The sequence below is a fragment of the Cyanistes caeruleus genome, chromosome 9 (genome assembly GCF_971803275.1).
Source record: "Cyanistes caeruleus chromosome 9, bCyaCae1.hap1.1, whole genome shotgun sequence".
Taxonomy (NCBI): Eukaryota; Metazoa; Chordata; class Aves; order Passeriformes; family Paridae; genus Cyanistes; species Cyanistes caeruleus.
The window spans coordinates 23669134-23689616 of record NC_141709.1 but is presented as its reverse complement, the minus strand read 5'-3'; the positions used below and the strand labels follow the sequence as shown (position 1 = coordinate 23689616).

Sequence of the window (20483 nt, the reverse complement as noted above, 5' to 3'; positions counted from 1 at the left end):
GGGTCATCTTTGTATTTAGACAATGGGCTTAGTAGCAGAGGCCAAATGAGAGTGTTACTCACCTCACTGATCTGTTTCTTCATTGTCTCAATATCATTTTCACGTGACTCTATTAGCTTCTTAAACTCCTCTATTCTGTAACTCAGTACAAACTTGAAATTTTGCAGTTCCTGATTTTTAATTTTTAGATCATAAATATGCTTCTCCTGGAAGAAATGGGTACAGAGATCTGAATCAGATCCATCACTCTCAAACAGATCCCCTAGGACAAGGCACAAATATAGAAGAGGCAAAACCAGCAGTCACAGATCTTGTGGAAGATTGAACTCCATTTGCAAATCTACTGGAGATTTGCAACCTCCATCTGGTCAGATGGGAGGGGGCAAATAATGGTGAGCCATCTACAGATTCCAGAACAGGGGATGAGAAAGTCAACATCCTGAACTTGAGCTCCCCAAGAAAAGCCTAGAACGCCAATTAAAAACCAGAATCGCAAATTGGAGATCACAAGCTCCTTAAGTTGAAATCGGGTTTCCAGTCATGTGATATTATCACAACAAATACTATTAAAATAAATATCTCTATTTAATTAAGGGAGGTGATTTTAATCTCATCCAACTGTTCATTTTCTCACCTTCTCTAGGACAGTTTCAGTTCTGTCTTTAATATCTGTCTTTAGTGCCAAGATGTCCTTTTCCAGTGATTTAATGATGTCTTGCAGCTTCTGCTGTTCCAGTCTCATTTCCTCAATATCCCTGTTTCGGTCCTTGAGCTCTTTCTGTAGGCTGCTCAACTAGAGAGGCAAACTAGTAAGAACTTAAAAGTCTCCAAATGCTGTGCACAGCTTGGTCCTCCTATTCTGTAGGATACCTTGTAGACAGTGTGGGATAAAGAATATCAAATTAAGATGTAATGAAGGAGCAGCACATCTGTTAAACGCCTCTAACTCAAAAGGGGGTTTAGTATCCATTTTTGTTTTTTCTGTGTATTCTACTGCACTAGAAGGAAGGAAGCAAATTGCATCCAGCAGCAAGAAGGGTATGGATATTATACCTAAGTATCAGCTGCAGATAGTACTCAATCCATGGAATATTCTTATAAGATGAAGGCAATACCGCTCTAAAGATGGAAAACTGGAAGGGTGCATGGTACATGGCCCTTGGGCACCCTCAAAATCCCTGCCTCAATAGTAAGATCTGCAAAGCCAAGAAAACTTGAAACAATGAATGGCACTGGACAAATTGTAAGGACACATGAAGAAATCCCTGAAGTCTAAAAAACAAAGAAATTAAAGACAGTACCACGATATTAGAGGGTATGAAAAGAACCTCTATGTCTCCAGATAGATACTGGAGAAAACAAAAAAAAAAGTCCCTCTAACATCCTTAAGCAAATGCAGTACCTAGACAATAAAAGAGGTAAAATATTTTATGCCTCCTTAAAAATCCCAGTAAAGCAAATAAAAAAAGATTATGTGAACAAAACACAGATTATTGCATTGAATGAAGCAATAGAAGTATTTTACTAATAAAGCAAAGTATTCAGTGTTAGAAAAATTAAAACTTCATTTCTTTCCTGTCGTAGGATGAACAATATTATTTATAGCTTGAAACTATCAGATCAGAGAAAGTGTACTAATAAAAACATAGCTCCTTTATCATCTATCTCTAATCATACCAGCAATACAGTCAGCAGAGAGCTTCTTCTTCTGCCCAAATACTCTAAACATTCAAACTAAGCTAAGAACGGGCTACTGTTTTTATATGAAATGCCACATATTTACAGACTAGATTAATGGACTAAATTGACATGCTGTTAATCACATTCAATCCTCAAGTTATAGGTCTTCTTGTGCAGGTCTGATACTAGCATAAAATAAAAGATACCCTTTTATTCATGACTCCAATTTCTCCTTTCAGTTGCATGTTGGACTCCTTTTCTTTCAAGAGCTGTCTCTCATAGTTGTCTTTGAGTTCCAAGATTTCCTTGTCTCCCTCTTCATAAATTTGTTTCTCCATTTCTACTTGTACTTCAATCTGCTTCCTCATCTTCTCCTTTGCCTGCAGTTAAGGAAAACAAACATTAGAGAAGGCAAGAGTAAGAGACCAATAAAGGAGAGAAATAAAATGTTATTTGTAACTGTGCTTCTCCTGGGAGAATCTATGTTTAATGGAATATTCAATTGCAGCAGTATCAGCTAAGATAACTTTTTAGTGGATTAAAGTAACTTTAGAAACTGATAGCATACACATTGAGGTTTTTTTGGGTTTTTTTGGGGGTGGTGGGTTTTTTGCTTTTTTGGGGGGGGCAGGGGTTGATAATTCTTCAGACTTGAAAGCTTTATGTTAGGAATATGGCCTAAATACTAACATCAACAAACTTGTTCTGGCTGAAGAAATCACAAACCAGTATCACTTAGGATCTTTTAAAATTGCTGTTTCTGATGCATTAGGAGCAATAAGCACCCAGGTTTGCCTCAGTCTCTGTATGCCTCTCTTCCTACATTCTTTTCAAATTGGTATTGCAACATAGGGCTGCAAACAGTAATGGTGATTTCTAACTCTAAATATGTAAGTATCGGTTATCTGGCTGCCTTTTGTCAAACCAAGTCTTTGACCTCAATGTGCAGGAGTTTTTTAAGTATTCAGGATATTTATCTTTGTTCCCCAAATTATGCAGGTAAGAACCTCAAGGACTCAGGAATGTAATTCACCATTTTTAAAACGTTATCTCTTCACTAGAACAACATAATTGAATCTTTCTTTCTTCAATTACTGTAAATGTATCATCTAAATCACATTAATAAACAGGAATTCTAGGATGTAGGAGAAATGGAGGTGAAGCTGAGAAAGCCCAAGAATATTAATCCTAGCAACTTACTCAAGGTATGAAACCCCAAAAAGTTGATAACTCAGCTGGGTCTTCCTTATTACTATTTTACCTGTCAAAATATTTTCTCATTGTTACAGGCAGATTAGGATTTGCATGGAAGATGCCAGCCTCTCCTGTCCTAGAGAACATTTTATCACACTTGAAGATAAATTTGGTCAACAAATCAAACTGCAAATCAAGCTTCCTACCTCTTCTAGCAGAACAGACTTATCTTTAAGTTTTTTCTCATAATATTCTTTTAGCTCTGCCAAAGCCCTGGTTTTGCTCTCCTCCAAATTGTGCAATTGTTTCTCATATTCCTCCTCCATCTTCTGGGATTTCACCTGAAGCTCCTGGTATTTCTCATTTGCCATCGAGAGTTTCTGACTACTGTCAGATTCTGTTAACAGGAAACATACAGAATGGATAAAACTAATAGAAAAGATGAGTGAATCCAATCCTTCTGCAGCTATCACAACCTTATTATTTACTGTCTTTTTGGCAGCTGGTTGCAATAAATTACAAGTAGAAGTATTTTGTCACTTTCTTCATCAGATATACAGGGGCTTTAGACTCTGTAGCCATGCAAAATTGACAACTAATTGACAACCCTGATTTAGGCATTTCCTTGGGTTGACAACCATGGCAGAGCTGGATGAAAGCTCAACTGCTACAAAGTATGAGTAATGGAGAATGGACTCATTCATGGGGGGAGTCTTTGGTAAATACTAATTTGCAGTATTTTTATCTTGATTACAAATCTGGAGTCCAGGTATTTCCAGGATGTGTGCACCTCCTTGCTGAATTGAATGACTGCACTGCTCTTGCACAGTGAGCTGTGCATAAAATAAAAGAAGAAATTACTAATTTTAAGAACCAAACCTCTAAGATACATGTATGGTGCAGTTTAAACAACCATTTGGTCTGCACCAAACACCTACATGACATACATCCATTTTTCTTTGTACCTCTACTCTAGTAATCCCTCCTCATCACATCATTTGCCATCAGTAAAGCATTTCCCCCAGTTTCTAGTTACAAATACTTGTTATAGTCTAACCTAGCCGCTGCACCTCCCTGGCCTGTTTATCCATCAGCTCAGACAGTTGAACCTGGTGTTGTAGCTCCTGTTTTTCTTTCTCTTCCTTCAAAATCTGGGATTAAAAAAATAAGAACAATACATTTTAATTTGAAACTAGACAAAGAAATGTCTAAATTGTTTGTGCTCTTGCCTCTGGTGAGGAATACATACACAACAGATAAGTGTTTGAAATCTCTCACCAAAATTGAGATGCCATATGTCACTAAAACAAGGTTTCTCACATTAGTTTTCCACATTAGTTTGTTTGGCAAGTTAAGCTAAGGAAAGCTAAGGAAAAGCAGCAAACAGGGCTCATATAATACAAGGTACTGATTCTAATCTAAAAAGCAAAGTTTGTGAGCTACAAAAGCCTCCACTCCTTTATGTATGTCTGCTTGAGGAGAATTTGCAGTTCCATAAACTGTTGTCCAGATATTAAAGTTCAAGCTGCTTCCTGTCTCACTTAAAGCAACTTCGAGGACCTAAAATGCTGACATTTGCATAGTATGACATAAACCTAAGCACAAATGAATTTCAAATGCCATTCACTTGGAATGTCAGCCTGCCACTACAAATTACTTAATCTTCTAAAAAAGCACAAAGAACTGGAACAATAAAACAGCTAAAAAATTTCCCAGAGATGCTAGGAATTCTACCATAGTTACAATATTTTCACTTTCTTCTCACAGCAACTGCATGGGTCTTGCATAAGCAGAAATATTCCATTTGTCTGATGGATTCAACTAGAAAGGTTAGCCCCAAGTCTAAAGTTGTCATTCTGTTTAATCTTAACATGTACTGATACTTGGACAGGAAGTACAACTTGCCTGCCTAGAGAACTTTTATTCACCTTCAAAGGCCTTTGTTTGCAAGGCTATAATCCACAAGTCTAAAGAATTTTCAGTGTAGCTGACATTATTATAACTTTATAGCCAAGCACTACTTATCAAATGACTTGAAGAACTGCAGAAAAAAACCCAGCAGAGATTAAACAGAGGTAGAGGAATCCACAAGAATTTAAATGGATTTCTTGTGCAAGGCTAGGTTCTACAAAAGACTGGAAAAATAGAAAGGTTAAAACTCAAGTAATTTAAACAAAAAAAACCCACAATGAGACAAGCCAAAGAGTCTGAAAAAAATACTTGATGAAAACATTAAAATGAATTATTAAACCTTCTCAAAAATGAATATAAAAAAGCTACTACACAACTATTGTAGGGCAAACAGACAAAAGAGGTATAAAAAGAGCACTTGAAAATTGCAAACCTGTAAAATACTGAAACTAATAAGTAACTTGGCAAGCTTTCATACTGAACTCCTTTATGTGGAGTCAAATTAAATACTGCTTGAAGGGACTATGCACAACTTGACAAAATAAGTGGTAACAAATCACTAGAGCAGGACAATATTCACCCAAAACCTCAAAAAGAACATGAGGTTGACAGGATTGATTCATGTGATATATAATCCAGTTGTTTTACTGCCAGAGAAATTACTACTGGATCCCTTGCCTTCTGCATCTAAAAGAAGTCCAGAAATATAATGAATTACAGGTCAGAAATCCAGTGTGTGCACCAGACAGATGGACAAAATAGCATTATCAGACACAGATAAATAAGACACTGGGAAGAATTATCATAGCCTTTGCTTTTCATGGTAGTCCTGCTTCATGACCACAAATAAATCAATAAGCACACAAACAGAAGACATCCAGGGAATATATTTTACTTTTATTTTCAAAAAATATACAAGAAACCTCAGCAGATGTTCTTAAAAATCTAAGTAGACAGGACATAAAGAAGGCAGCATAGGAGGATAATTGTTAGATCCTGCAGCAGCTGAAACCTTACATGGAAAGGAGCTTTTAAGGCACAGTACCATTTCTACTACTGATCCTTGGTCTCAGGCACTATTTTTTGTGCTGGTTTTATGTGAAGATACTTACAGGCTACCTAGGAGAGCTCTTGCATCCCCTTGTACCTATAAGATTCTTGACTCAAAGGTAGTTTCATGCTTTATAAATATTAAGAACATGTTAAACTGGAAAGGAATGATTTCAGATGCTGTATGGCATTTCTACATATGTAATGCAAGCTTGAATTCAACTCTTCAGTGAAAGATTTTTTAGTATTTGGTTCTGCAGCATGAATCATACCTGGTGTTTAGTTATAAGGGAGTCTATTTCCCAAGTGAAATTCTCTTCCAATGATTTTATTTTTCCTTCACAGTACATGTCTTTGAGACGTAGCTCATAATCACTTTCTGTCTGTAGATCTCTCACACAAATCTGCAGGTCTAGTATTGCCTGACTCTGTTAGGACATGGATGAGAAAACAATCTTAAGAGAGAGAATATTTGCCATTAGCATCAGCTTGTTAAGGATGTTTTATTTACATGAACAGCTTTTACAGAGCATCTTCAGACAGACAACCAAGAAGTTCTAGAAGTGAAGTTCCTTTGCTGTCTTAAAAGACGGTTTATAGAAATGCATCTTCTGACTTCTCTACTCCATTAAAAGTGTTTTATTTCTCCCCAAGAGATTTGGGAAAGTATTAGAGAAAAATCTAAACCTTTCTCCACACCTTGCTCTTTGCACAATGCTGTTTGTGTATTAAAAAGCCACTGCAGCAACTTGCTGTAACCTCTTTGACCAAAGCCATGCAAGCCATATAGGACTGGTAACAAGCATTATGCAAATGCAAATCACAGAAATCCCATGGTTTATGTTCACAAGTTTCTTCTCCTCCTACCTTCTCATCTATATCTGATTTCATGATCAACACTTCCTCAGCATACTCAAGTTCCTGTTCTCCTTTCACTCCCCCACCTTCTTTATCATGCACTTTCCAGATAAATACACAGCCATCCTCTGAGGCAGTCAGTAGAAACTGGTCATCACTTGTTACTGTCATCTTAGAAAGAAGAGACAATAAAATAATAGATGAGACATGGAAGAATGGAGAAACAGTTTTTTATTTTACACCCCATTTTTCTCCCCACCCACATACTCTCTTCATTTCTACCCCAGAAAGTCAACAGTGGAAATTAATAACACAGTTCTACTACCAACATTTTGACTCTGTCTCCTACTCCTGTTCCACCCCAGCTGAAGCAACAAAGGGAAGGGAAAAAATATGTGTAGACACTGGATCTGCTTCTGGTCTCAAAGCCATAGGAAGATTTTTAAAAACCTGAAACAGAAAAGACCTTCTAGACAATTATAGCACAGACAGGCAGTTTATATGACAATTCTGAAGGTCTCTAGTGTTTTTCTTTTGCAAAGTTGCATGTGCAACAGATGGCTAAATGTTTCCTTTTGAAACTACAACTAAGCTCACCAAGAACTATGTCTTAGTAAATGCTGTCACCTCCTCCAGACCTCCTGTGGCTGCCTGATCTGGCATAGAGTACCTGGGAGCTGATACATCTTGCAACTGAGGTGAAAGTAGAGTTACAGTAACTGAAGTTCATATTCTAATGTTGGACTGTGCAGGGATAAGTCAAGGTGCTGCATTTGACAGTGATAATTAAAACACAAAAATTATGGCCAGTTTTAACAGCACAGAACATGTGGCTTCCTGGAGAATGGGGACCTACCAAAGCCCACTGAGGGATCTGTCAGAAGTGCTCTCTGAGCTCTTTCAGTATTTGGCAGCAATACTGGCTCAGCAGAGAAGTCTCAGCTGTCTGGAAATGGGCAAATGTGATGCCCCTCTACAACTGAAAGTGGTGCAGTCACCATCCCTGGAGATATTTAAGAGATATGTAGATGTGGTGCTTGAGGACATGATTTACTGTGGTCTTGGCAGTGCTGGGTTAACAGTTACACTTGATCACCTAAAAGCTCTTTTCCAACCTAAATAATTCTAGGACAAAATTACCTTCCTCTTTCCAGAAGGAGCTGTATCAAAGTTCTCCATCTAATGTGCCATGTTTTGTAATCTGGTGCAAGCCACTTTTCAGCCAACAGCTTATTCCCTGACATATCTAGAGACAGAACTCCTATGAATGCTGCAATATTCATTCTCCATGTGCAGACTCAGCCTTAACATATTTTGCTATGAATTGAGAAGGAGAATCAGCCCTAAAGGAGCTTTGTGCAGCTGGCACCACAGGGAAAAGAAAAAACTCTGTGCTACCTTTGTAACAGCACCTGCATGGGCCTGGTACTCAGTGAAATCCTTCTTCAGAGTTAATGGGTACTTCATAGCTCGAATTGTCCCCAGGGATGTACCAACAAATATCAAGCGCCCAGAACGAGAGACAGCGACAGTCGTATAAACAACATCATAAGCAGGTACTTCATGCTGGATCTAAAACATAAACCAACAGCACAAACCACCACACAAAACCCTCACATTAAGTATTTGATTGTGTATTGCACAAGCAATTGTTAGATCTCTGCCTGCAGCATGTAAAGTTATAGTTAAAAGAACCTATATGCCTATAGAATTACAGTATTTAGCATTGTTTTATACCTCAAAAAGAAATTATTTTAGAAGTGAAGTCCTAAATATTAATAAATATTTAGATATAAAATTCCTGAATTTCTTATAGTTACCATTATTAAAATTTCAAGCCAAACTGATGTGTGATCTAGAAGATGTAATGGTTATCACACACATTTTACTTTCCTGGAAAAAATTGCATGTAGATACAAGTGGTAGATGTTTGTATTTCAGCAGAACAATATTGCCTAGTTAGTTTGTTAGCTGGATGAGAAGATTTCTAGGTAAATCCAAGGAAAATTATTAAAATATAAAACTACAACAAAATCTCAGGTTTCATTGTAAAGGACATAAGAACACAAAAGTGTCAGTAATATCACAGCTTTCAAAACAAGACTGATTCCTATTTACCAAATGGATGCTAAGGAAAGCAAAGCACCAGTACTGTCCCCAGAGAATGTAGCAAAATCCTAGAGTGTTTGTTAGCTCACCGAAGACTCTGAAATTTCTTTGAGAGTTTGGTCAGATCCAACAGCAAAGATAATTTTGGCATCATAAGTCAGGGAAATGCTGCTGTAGATGCAGGTCTTGAGCACACACTCTGACACCTTTTTACCTGTCAACAAATTCCACTCATACACAGCACCATGTGTGTCACAGGAGACAAATTTAGTGTCATCTGCACTCCATTTAATTGCATGTACCTGGCAAAAGCAAAACACACCAAGGAGCTTGATGTTTAGATTACAGACATACAGCATGGAGTCATTGCACTGGTAAAGGCATGACAACTTCAGAATGATACTTCAAAGTCTTACTGAAAAACCTCCAGATGTTCCTCAACCAATTATATTTTAGCATTAGAAAAAACCAAAACCAGTAAGAAGTACTTTATGAACACACTATCATCTCAATATGGAGTAATTTTAATTTTAAAATCTATTACTGGGATATTTTATTTTGTTCAGCCAGCTGCCAGTTGTTCACCTCCAATTTAAGGGCAGACTTTTCTGATGTATCTAGTGCATGAGAATTTTGCCTTCTAAACAATGAAAATGGAGTTTTCTATTTCTGTTTTTAGTTTTTGGAGCCATCTAAAGATCCAAAATTGTATTTTACCTCTTCAAAATGCATCTTATCAACTAGTTAATACATTAATAAGTTGTACTGTATAAGATTTGTTTACTAACCTTCCCAGTATGTCCTTTCAGATTAGTAATATTCTCAAAGGTGATGCTGGAATAAATTTGAATCACATTTCCATTAACTGCAGCAAAAAGATGGCCTCCGTTACTGAATGAGCACTACAAAAAGAACATAACCACCCATTACTGTAGATGGAATGGATAAAAACATCCATGTATTGAATTTCAACTGCATCCTTTAATATCAAATTGTTGCATGAAAAGAAAAATCCATGACATAATTAGCCACTTTCAGTTTTCTTAATCAATGCTTTCCCCTTTCCCCTGTAAAATTCAGTTCTGGATTATTTCTGAGCAAATTATCCATTCTGCTGCTTCCCAGGTCCACACTTACACATCAGCTTCTGGGTCTGTTCTCCAATAGTTAGAATCAATTTCTCTAAGCTTTGATACATGACATCCTATATCCTACTAGGATGTATTGGAGAAGTTTTTATTTTCTGTCATGTTCTTCACCACTCTGCTCCCCATAACTCCCCAGTTTCATTTTTGCACCACTCCTTACCTCTCTACACTTTTTCACAGGAAACTCCTTGAAAACATTCATGTCCTCATACAGCAGACTTACAAATCGTAGTTTGTCAGAAAACCCAACCAAACAGAAAAGGCCAGTGGGATGAAGTGATACTGTGTGTGCCTCCTCCTGATATTCCTTACATAGTTCCAAATTGCTGAAAGAGAAAACTGTTGAGCAGTATGGAATAGGACAAACTCCCCACTGCACACTTGACAGGATATTATCTGGCCCAGCAAGGAAACCTGCAGCTAAAAAACCTAACTCTGCCTTGTCCTGGAGGAAGTGTTTTGTTATTCAGTTACGTAATGATCACAGAGATGTTACAGGAAACAAAAGCAAATTTGACTTTCTGGTTCACAGAGAAGGTGTGGAAGGTGCAAGAGCAAATCCTTGTTACTGTAATATAATGAAGAAGGTAAATGAATTGCTGATCGCAATCCTACACAAACATCTCTTGAGATTTGTTTTTGCCTCCAGGGAACCTCAAGAGCTGGAGTAATTTTGTTTAAGAACTATGCCTAAGAAGCAGGATGTGGGATAACAGTATCTTAAGACAAAGCTGAATGAAAGAGTTTTTTCCAAAACACAAGAAGTTTGACACCAAAATAGCTTAATAGAAAAGGTTTGTATTCTTTTGGCACCAGTTTTAAAGGCACTGCATATTCAAACTCCCCAAATATGTAAGTAATACCATTTACATCACACACCACACAAGAATTTTACCACAACAGCACTCTCATTCATATGAGATTGCTGCTGCTGCTGTCTCCTAAACACAATATACAAAAAAGCAATAACAAATACAAACAACTCATTACTTCGTCTTGTAATTCCAGATGCGGACAGATCTATCCAGGGAACACGTAGCAAGAATGGGTTTCCAAATACACATGTCCAGACCAGTGATTGAATTAGAATGCAATGGGAAATTCATATATGCAAAATGAGATGTCTTCTCCTGAGAAGGAATGAGAACATTAAGAAATCACAAATATTTCATTGCAGGCAGTAAGTCAGATAAAAATAATCTATCATGGGTCTTTGGATACAGTTGTAGAATAGATTTGAGGGAACCACTTAATTCTTTTGCTGCACTGGTCTGAACATAACAATGTTAAAAACCTGACAATGATGGTTTTAAATTTTTAATTAATAATCAAGAAAGTGGTGCAGAGCAGAGCAGTGAGAACAGAATGTAATTGCAGGTATATAAAAAAGGAAAGTTAGATAAATAAATAAAACTGGACCTGCAAGAATTCAGTTAATACCTTCTGGTCATGTAGATATTTTAAAAAAAAGTCAAGTTTTTATAAATAAAATCAAAGTCAAGCTTCTCTGAGGGCAGTATTTCTGTAGCCCCTAACTACAATCCCTCTTCCTGTAAAGATCTTTCTGTATGTCTGTAGACAGGTTAGGTACTATATTCCATGTAAGTCTATTTCATGATAATTCAGAGTAGGGAAGGTTTTTCATTATGTTTGTATTTCACAGGAAGTTTTCACTTCTAACTAGGACTTCAACAACTGTCTCAGAGTCAAATGAGTTTCCCATGGCTGTTCCAGCTTTATCATTGCAATAAAGTTTTTGCATATTACAGTGGAGCATGGACCACACAGTTACATTGAGGATATCCCAGTTAAAGCCTCAGTGAAGTGGTTCAGCAGTAACAGGCACCCCTAAATGGTCTTAAGAGTCCTCTATGATTCTTCTGATTAGCATCAGGTATTCACAGGGAGGGATGCTTGGAGCAAGGGGCTACGGAAATACTGCCCTCAGAGAAGCACACTTTGTACCTTGAGCTTTAAGGGTTCATTTGAAGGATTTAATGAGAATGCATCATATAAAACAACACTGGTTAGCCTGTATCATTACAATACTGGACATGAAAGCTGTGGAATGGGACTGAACTGCACTTACCCTTACAAGTTTGGTGGAGAACATAGAAAACATGTAGAGCTGATTTTTATTTGTGCTAACGACCATCGTTTCCTCAGAGGGGCTGAAGCATATACATGTGATGTCCTGTCTGCATGACTTTTTTGGCTCGGTGCTGAACAGGTCCTGAGGAAGCTGCACAAGAAAGGCATCCCATGGGTTGTGCCAGGTTTCCATGTTTTGGTAGTAGGCATGCACACACAAACTTTTGTTATAATGCTCCTCTAACAAGCACGTACATCATATCAGCAGGACAATTTGGATATTTAATAGCACATTACTAGGTTTACACATACACATTATATTACACATAACACATTACATTACAAGGCAGGAGAATAGAGTACAAGAGGACAACCCAATGGTATCTGTAACATTACAGCTGAAATAAAGTATCAGGGGAGATTTCAGTAATCTGAAGTACTGCGCTAAACAAGAATTAAAATGGTAGTAGAAAAATATCAAGAAAAAACCTAGCAAGTGTCAGAATGCAAACTGCTTAAAAATTTCGATTTCAGAAAAAGTCTTTGTAATGTATTACTAAGGTAGATAAGTCTTATAGGGTCTCATGCATAGGGAAGATCTGACCTTTTAGAATGAGAGTATGAAGTCTTGACCAGCTCATTAGAGTTAAATGTTCTTATCCAGAGATTTCAGTAGGTCAATGCATACAGTTTGCCATAGAACAGTTAGAAGGATTATTTAAGAATGCACAGGTCTCATCACAGCTCTAATAAATACCTGAGGGGAAAAAAGCTTCTGCTTGGAAAAAAACAATCAGCCAAGTTTTCAATGATGTAAACTACCTCTTAGTCCCAAAAGTCTCCACAAAGAAAAGCTTCTTAAAGGCTTTTTTGAAGTTTAGCAGCCTCAAAGCACATTTTATATTTGGGGAGCATACAAAACTATCTTGCAAAAGGTCATCAGGCACTGACCTTCATTGTAACCTTTGGCAACTCCTTTTGACATCACCAGTTACCTAATCCTTACAATGCAATTTAGCAGTATGCAAAAAAATATTAATAACTGAATCAAGAACACTCACAGTTCTCTAAACATGCTTCTGCTGCATAATTGCTTATAAAAGCTTTTTTCCTCCTTACCCAGACTTCTTGACTCTCCTCATAGACTTCCTTTTCCTTAGTCTTCTCAAACAGAAGAACAACTCCTGGGCTGGGTGAACATGCAAAACCTTTGGAATATGCTGCAACTGCAGATATTTGAGGCAAAGAATGCTGTTGTAAACCATTATCTTCAAAGGCCAGTCCACTAGAAACACCAGAAATGCAATTAGGAAATGCATAAAGACTTAAAAATAAAGAAGCACAAATCAAAAAATGCTAAGCAGCAATCGATATGATAAACCAGACAAGAAGGAAGTAACTAATCTGTAGGCAAAAGCATGGAATTATTACTAATAATATTAAACAAATTTACCTCTCATATTCTTCTGTTGTTGTATCTCCTAGTTCCCTGGGTGGCTTTCTGTACTCCAAACTTGTCTCCCAGTTCAGCTCTCCAGTTTCAAACAAGCTAAGTTTGCCTGTGTCAGTGCCACATATAACTTCCTCCTCAGACAGCCAGGCATGGCACAAGTAGTTTTCTGGCTCTCCCCTTTGTAAATTCATCTGCTTTAAATATCCTTCACTGTATTTGAAAAGTTTAAAAAAGCCATTTCCAGTGATACAAACCTGTGTATTGTCTTGAGGATTAAAGCTCACCTATGGAACAAAAAAGAGAGGAGGTATTTTTTTCAACTATGTTCACAAATAAGTAAATATTATACCTGTTCTGAAGAGTTTCTATACCAGATACAGGAAAACAAACAAAGATGGTTCATAGAAACATACAGGAATACCAAAGAGAGTAAGGATTAGCCACCATAACTACATACTGCAGTTTTCCCCCTTTCAAAAGCACGTCTATCAAAATTAAATCACAAAAGTAAGGCCAGAATACCTCTTTACTACTGATTAACAATTTTTTCCAGTAGCAAGCCTCCTGAAAAGTGGGACCAATTGTTCTCAAAAGTCCAGGAATAAGTTCTGTATTCCTGTATTTCAGGCAAACAGTATGCAGATGAATTCACATAATTAGGTGTTTATTTGTGAAAATTATGGAATAGCCATCTCAATAGTCAACATGAAGGATAGGAGGGGTAGTTTGAAGTAATTTTTTATGCTTAATGGGACTTCAGACAGCCAGAGTCTTTACACTCCCCCCTCTCTTTAGGAACTGAGCTCATAGATTCAGTAGTTCAGCCAACCTCTGCTTGTAGCTGTACCAGTATCCCTGCATGAAAGAATCTAAAAGGGGCAGCCAAAGCTGGATGCAAAAATCATTTGTGTGCCATCAACCCGCTCCTAGCCACTCTTCTCCAGTCTGAACTCAGAAGACTTCAGAAAGGAAAAGGTGCACTGAGAGCTTCCAAGCATGTTACAACTACTGAGCACAGCCCACATATTTAGTGTGTGCTTTTGCAGGGAGACAAAGGACAGATTGCACACTCACTGGCCTGTTATACTGGTCCCACAACATAGATCTCATGTGATACAACAGATACAGGCATGAAAATGTCCATTATGGGTCAGTGCAAAACCTCATTTAGCCTAGCATCCTGCTGCCAAGCGAGGCCATCAGCAGATGTCAAGAAAGGTGAGAGAAACTGTATGAAATACACAGTGTGGAGCCCTCTCCTCCTCTTGCCGTGGATAAAAGCCATGTGGCCATGGGAAAATGCACTGTGCACATGTGCTGAAGGACGAACGTACGTCCAACCTCGCACCTGCTACTTGTTGAACTAAAGTTTGATCGTTTCATCCACTTTTTGAAAAGTGAAGTATGCTCTCGAAGAACCAGTCAGCTGCGAACGAGAGTGTTACTAACGAGCCGCAGGGACTGCCGCAGCTCGGGTTTGCAAGTTCTGAACAGGCGGAGCTGGAGCTGTTACCTGGCAGGGACCGTCGCCCGCGGCCTGGACGCGGACGGTCGCCGCCAGCTGCTGCTTCTCCCAGAGCCAGCAGGTGAGGTGCCCCTCGGGGGGGGCCGTGGCGGCCGCCAGGAACCGGCTGTCGGGAGAGAAGGCGAGGGACACCGCCTGCCGCGCCGGCAGCTCCTCGGCGGCCAGCACCCTCCGCCGCTGGGCCCGCTCCGCCGTCAGCTCATAGACCGCCAGCACCGGCTGCTCCCCCGCCGCCTCCGACAGCGCCAGGAACCGCCGGTTGGGGCTGACGGCCAGCGCCTGCACGCCCCGGCTCTTCTCCGTGCCTGCGGGGAGCAGAGCGGTCAGGGCGGGCCGGAGCGGGGACCGGGGTTAGGGTCGGGACCGGGCTCGGTGCCACCTGGGATGAAGTTGTGCCACTTGTGCTCGAGGTGCAGCCGCAGGCAGCCCGCCCCCGCGGCGTGCAGCACCACCCGCTCCTCCAGGAAGCAGACACCGCCGGCCACCCGCGGCCGGCAGCCGAACACGGCCACGGGCAGCACGGCCGCCCCCGCCATGCTGCCGCTGCCGCTGTCGCCGTGGTGACCGCGGCCCCGGCGGCCCCGGAAGCGGCGCCGCACGCGGCCGGAAGCGGCGGCGGCGATGGCGATGGCGATGGCGGTGGCGCGGCGTGGGTCCTTCTCGGACTCCGGCTCGGACTCGGAGGATTCCTCTCTCTCGGACTCGGAGGTGAGCCCGTGGCCGCGGTGGCGAGGCCGGTGAGGAAAGGCCGCCCGGTGCCGGCGGCGCGGACTGACCGAACTCTCCTCACAGCTCCAGGAGGCCTTCGCGAGGGGCGCGCTGAAGCCGGGGCTCAACGTGGTGCTGGAGGAGCGGCCGAAGCGGCGCAATGACACGGTGAGTGGCGAATGCGGGGGCCGGGAAAACCCCGGGCCAGACTCGCGGCCCCAGCGCTGGGTGCAGGGCCAGGAGGCACGGCTGGGCCGCGGGGGTCGGGGCCGGGAGGGCTGCGGTGCTCCGCGCTGCCGGCGGGGTTCGGCTGGGTCCCCGAGGGGCAGCCCGCGGTGTGACTGGACACTGGGCGGGCCAGCCGTGCGGATCAGTCCGTGCTGAGCTCTGCTGAGCCGTGCTGAGCTGTGCTCCTTTCACAGGACGGCCTGAAGCAGTGCCTGGCCGAATTCAGGAAGCAGCTCGCATGGGTGGAAAGGCTGGACGTGACTCTGGGCCCGGTCGCGGACCCCGTTTCTCAGAGCGCTTCTACGTCTGATGCTGTTGACCCTGAGAATGATTTCCAGAGAGAGATGAGTTTGTAAGTGTCAAAAAGAGATTTCATGTAGTGTCCCAGTGTGTTGCTGCGGTTTTGGAGTTATGCTTCACCATTGTGCTACAGACTGCTACACTGGTGGTCACTGTGGTATTCTTGGGCCATGTTATTTTACATTTGATGGCTCTGAATATTTTCCAAAATAACTACAAATTAGTGATAGTATATTTAACTGCTGTGTCACTGAAAATAAATAATTTTCCTCTTCACAGCAGACTTCATTCTTTGCTGAGAAGTTTATTTTAAAAGCTCCCTGACAGCAGGACTAACGCTTTAACACAAGATACAGATTTTAGTTTGTGGTTTTGTTGTGGTGCTCTTACATTTCTCTTGTTTTGCTTTGCCTTTTATATTCTAATATTAAAAAAAATCTATAACTGGAAATAAGATAAATGTATATGTGCAAGATGTAAAGATTAATACTGTATTGGCACCTAAGCTGCTTTCAGTAGCACTGGATGTGCACAGAATGTTGATATAATTGATATAATTCCAGACCAATGCTGGCTAGATCCCTATATCAGCCTGATTGGGTGAGCAGTTTGTGTCAGCACTGTGAGGTGCCCGATATGCAGTGACAGGGCTGGTGCAGTGGCAGGGCTGGTGCAGTGGCAGGGCTGGTGCAGTGCCAGCTGATGTGGTGGCAAGGCTGGTGACAGCTGGTGCAGTGACAGGGCTGGTGCAGTGACAGGGCTGGTGCAGTGGCAGGGCTGGTGCAGTGCCAGCTGATGTGGTGGCAGGGCTGGTGACAGCTGGTGCTGTGCTCTCTCCCAGCTACCGGCAGGCACAGGCAGCTGTCCTGGAAGCCCTCCCTAGGCTGCATAAGCTCCAGGTTCCTACGAGGAGGCCGGATGATTACTTTGCAGAGATGGCCAAATCAGACCAACAGATGCAGAAGGTATGTGCAATGAATGTCTTTCTTTCCTGTGTAATGAGTGTGTTTTAGCCTGTGGTAGGGATTAAATTTAAGGTGTGATGTGTGAGTACTGACCTTCATCTCTTTTTCGATTCCTGTGACAATGATTCGGTTAGAAACTTTGTGACAGAAGATTTCTTTTTGTTTAGGTATTTTGATGTAATATGGGGATTTTTATACCAGGTTGGATGATAAAGTAGAAAAACATGACTTATGCTTTGTCCTGAATATTATTGTTTAATATTAAAAAGGGAGATTTTTTTCTTAATATGTGTAACAGTGGATGTAAAGTTGCCTGTGTTTTTGCTCTTTGTCATAAAACTGTGGTTTTAATGCAATCCTTCTTTTCCTATTTAGGTATCACGTTTTGTTTATTGTTAGTTTGTTCTGATTTTCTATGATTTTAAACCATATGTTATTGAATGACTCTGTTTTGGATAGAAAATTAGATTGGTGTAGGAAGACTTTCACACATTCCCTTCTTGACAGTAGTATTTGTTCAAAATGGAACTCTATTTTTTTATTTAGATTTGGAAAAAAGTCTACCTTGTATAAATTAAACAAACATGAGCTGGAGTCTAGTTTGAAGGTTCGTTTATCATTGAGTTACTTTTTTGCTTTCTGATGGAACTTTTCTAGATAAGATGAAGAATGATAATTAGCTCATACTAAACCTTAAGTCAGTCCTGCACATTACGACTCTGTTCTTTTGCTGCTTCCATTTGAAACAGTTTTTATCTCCTATTGCAGTCACTAGACTGAATCATGTAGATCCATGTTGAAATCTTTGTGATTTTTCATAAGGCAGCATCCTTATAAAAATGTTTGTGAGCAAGGAGGGAACAGAAAACATGTTTTTTATAGGATTGTTGATTTTTCTTCACTGCTTTACTTTTAATAATGACAAGAAAGGAACTGTTAAGTCTTCTCTATACACCCAGATAGATGGACAAGGTTCTCTCAGTTCCATTAGAGCCCATTATAAGGCTTTGTCTTCTCTCTTGTGTGAATTTTGTCTTTTTAGGCAGATTTTGGCTATAGATAAGTTCAGGAATTTCTATAATAATTGTTCCTTGAGCTGAAAGGATGGTATGCCTTATAGGCATTATCTGATTGAGAGATGTTTTCTTTTTTACACTCACAGATAGTTCACAAATATTCACTTCAGGACTGTACAGAAATTATAAAATTATCTTTTTTTCTTTTGTGGTACTGATTTTGTTTTTTCTATTCCCTAATTAGATTCGACAGAAACTTAAGACTAAACAGGAAGCAATGGAAAGGTCTGAGAAAGCAAAACAACTCCGTGCAATGAGAAAATACGGCAAGAAGGTGAGGAGCTACAAAAGGGACATGTGCAAAAGGGTTTGGGACAAGAATTTAGAGCCTGAGAGGGGAGCTGGAAAAGTGAGACCATGGGAGTCTGACTAGAACACACAGAATCTGTCTAGTCTTCTGGCTAGCTGCTCTAAAGGAAAACCAAACAGATAGGATACCTTAAAAAAATTTATGGGACACTGCAAGGAACAACGCTAACATTCTGCTTCTAAACTCAGGTGCAAGTTGAGATTCTGCAGAGGAGACAAAAGGAGAAGAAAAATATGTTGAATGCAGTCAAGAAATACCAGAAGGGTAAGTCAGCTTGTCTAAAAGAGCAATTGTGTAAGGGCAGCAGTGGTGTGTGAGCAGTGTAGGGCAGTGTGATGTGGTCACTGTGTCTGTAGTTCTGGGCCTTGAGGTCGGAAAGCTGCTGCTGTGCAGAATTGTGTGCCAGTGGCAGTGAAAAGCCACCCAGGCAGCTGTTCTTCAGTAAGGGTGACCTGTTGTTATTATGTGCTTAGACTGAAAATCTGTATCTTCTGAGGTGTAGCTGTGTGATGTCTTCATTCTTGCAGGTCTCTCTGACAAGCTGGACTTTCTGGATGAAGAGCAGACATCGTCACAAGGGAATAAAAAAGGCAGTGCAAGTCAACGGACAAAGAAGGGGTGAGACCAGAAACAAAAGATAGTTAAACACAGGATGTCTGATTTTTTCAGTGTTTTTAGAGGATAGTTTTGAGAAACAAGAAAACTGTTCTGTTTAGTGTTAAAGTAAGTCCAAGGTGGCTTTCTGTCTCCAAAGAGAAGAAAACTATGGCCAAAATTAAATAGAAACTGAAATGTGTTAATTTCTGCATCTTTGTTAAGAGGGGGAAGGTTTATGATGGTTGATGGGAGACCATGAAGATACATATGTGTGTCTTGAGAGCTTTCTGAAACAAGGAATGTAGGCAGTGATGTTGGTTGGTTGTTTTTCAGGCCAAATGCCAAAAGACGATACAAAAATCAAAAGTTTGGTTTTGGTGGGAAGAAGAAGGGCTCAAAGTGGAACACAAAGGAGAGTTTTAATGACGTATCCAGCTTCCAGTCAAAAGTGGCTCACAACAAAGGCCCAGGAAAAGGAGGAAAAGGAGGGAAAGGAGGCAAAAAAGCCCTTAATGTAAGTAAAATGTTGCGTGAAAGTGATCCTGGTTGGCTAGGAAGCCAGGCCATGTCTGGCAGGAAGAGACGAGTGCATGATGGGTGCCTCCAGCATCTGGAAGTGATGCCTGTCTTTGGGAGCTAAGCATAATAGAGTTACTAACAGAGTTGGGGACAGTGGTTTGGTATCAGCAGGAAAATAAGAAGGGGAGTTAAAAAGTGCTGTTTGCTACCTGTGTGCCAAAACCTCCCTCTCCAGATGTTCCGACAAATACACTCTCCTTGGTATCCTCCCCAAGCTATAGAGCTGGAACAAAGACGGAGAACATGAAAATAAAGATCTGAATCTGTCCTTTTTTTTGCAGAAGAGACCTGGAAAGAGAGCAAGGCAGAAAATGAAGAACCGAGCCCGCTGAGAGAACTGTGCTGCACAGTGAGGTTCCTGTGTTTCTTTGTGTTGCAAGATGTGTTTCTGCTGTCATCAAGCAGCTAACTGTGGAGCAAGCTGGATGCTTTGCAGCAGCAAGGAAAAAAAAGCCAGTGGAAACCAGTGCCTTATCACTAATTTCTTCTTACTGTGTGTTTTGTTGAAGGATTGTTTTCTACTTAAACCTTTGGTGTGTGTGCACGCATTAAATGGTTTGCACAGAACTATGTGTAACTCATGTTTAGGTGTTCAATGGGGTGGCTGAAGCCAGCTTTTTCTACCACTGCTGTTAAGATGAAGTTGGTGACCTTGAGTTCTGGGTCATATTGCTGATACAAAAAAAAGAAGTCTGAAGCTT

General features: G+C 40.5%; 2 protein-coding genes across 3 annotated transcripts in view; one reads left to right on the top strand and one right to left on the bottom strand.

Moving 5' to 3' along the window:
* Positions 1-15639, bottom strand: part of CFAP57 (cilia and flagella associated protein 57) — a 23251-nt gene extending 7612 nt beyond the window's left edge. Inside the window, exons 1-17 of one of the 2 annotated variants that reach the window (XM_086841395.1) lie at positions 15399-15639; positions 15008-15324; positions 13495-13778; positions 13161-13326; positions 12040-12192; positions 10941-11080; positions 10111-10276; positions 9591-9704; positions 8892-9104; positions 8092-8265; positions 6703-6864; positions 6108-6263; positions 3932-4025; positions 3081-3271; positions 1887-2060; positions 635-793; positions 63-206 (exon numbers count right to left, since the gene is read on the bottom strand). In XM_086841395.1, coding sequence (XP_086697521.1) covers positions 63-206; positions 635-793; positions 1887-2060; positions 3081-3271; positions 3932-4025; positions 6108-6263; positions 6703-6864; positions 8092-8265; positions 8892-9104; positions 9591-9704; positions 10111-10276; positions 10941-11080; positions 12040-12192; positions 13161-13326; positions 13495-13778; positions 15008-15324; positions 15399-15555 — 2964 coding nt within the window. In that variant the 5' untranslated portion in view covers positions 15556-15639. The remainder of the gene's footprint in view (positions 1-62; positions 207-634; positions 794-1886; positions 2061-3080; positions 3272-3931; positions 4026-6107; positions 6264-6702; positions 6865-8091; positions 8266-8891; positions 9105-9590; positions 9705-10110; positions 10277-10940; positions 11081-12039; positions 12193-13160; positions 13327-13494; positions 13779-15007; positions 15325-15398) is intronic. The other variant, XM_086841396.1, reaches the window with a different exon arrangement.
* EBNA1BP2 (EBNA1 binding protein 2) lies at positions 15601-20483 on the top strand. Its single transcript, XM_086841414.1, has 9 exons — positions 15601-15727; positions 15812-15895; positions 16150-16307; positions 17097-17220; positions 18481-18570; positions 18795-18870; positions 19134-19224; positions 19537-19717; positions 20064-20483. The coding sequence occupies exons 1-9, from the start codon at positions 15641-15643 to the stop codon at positions 20112-20114; spliced, it is 942 nt and encodes a 313-aa protein (XP_086697540.1). The 5' UTR covers positions 15601-15640; the 3' UTR covers positions 20115-20483.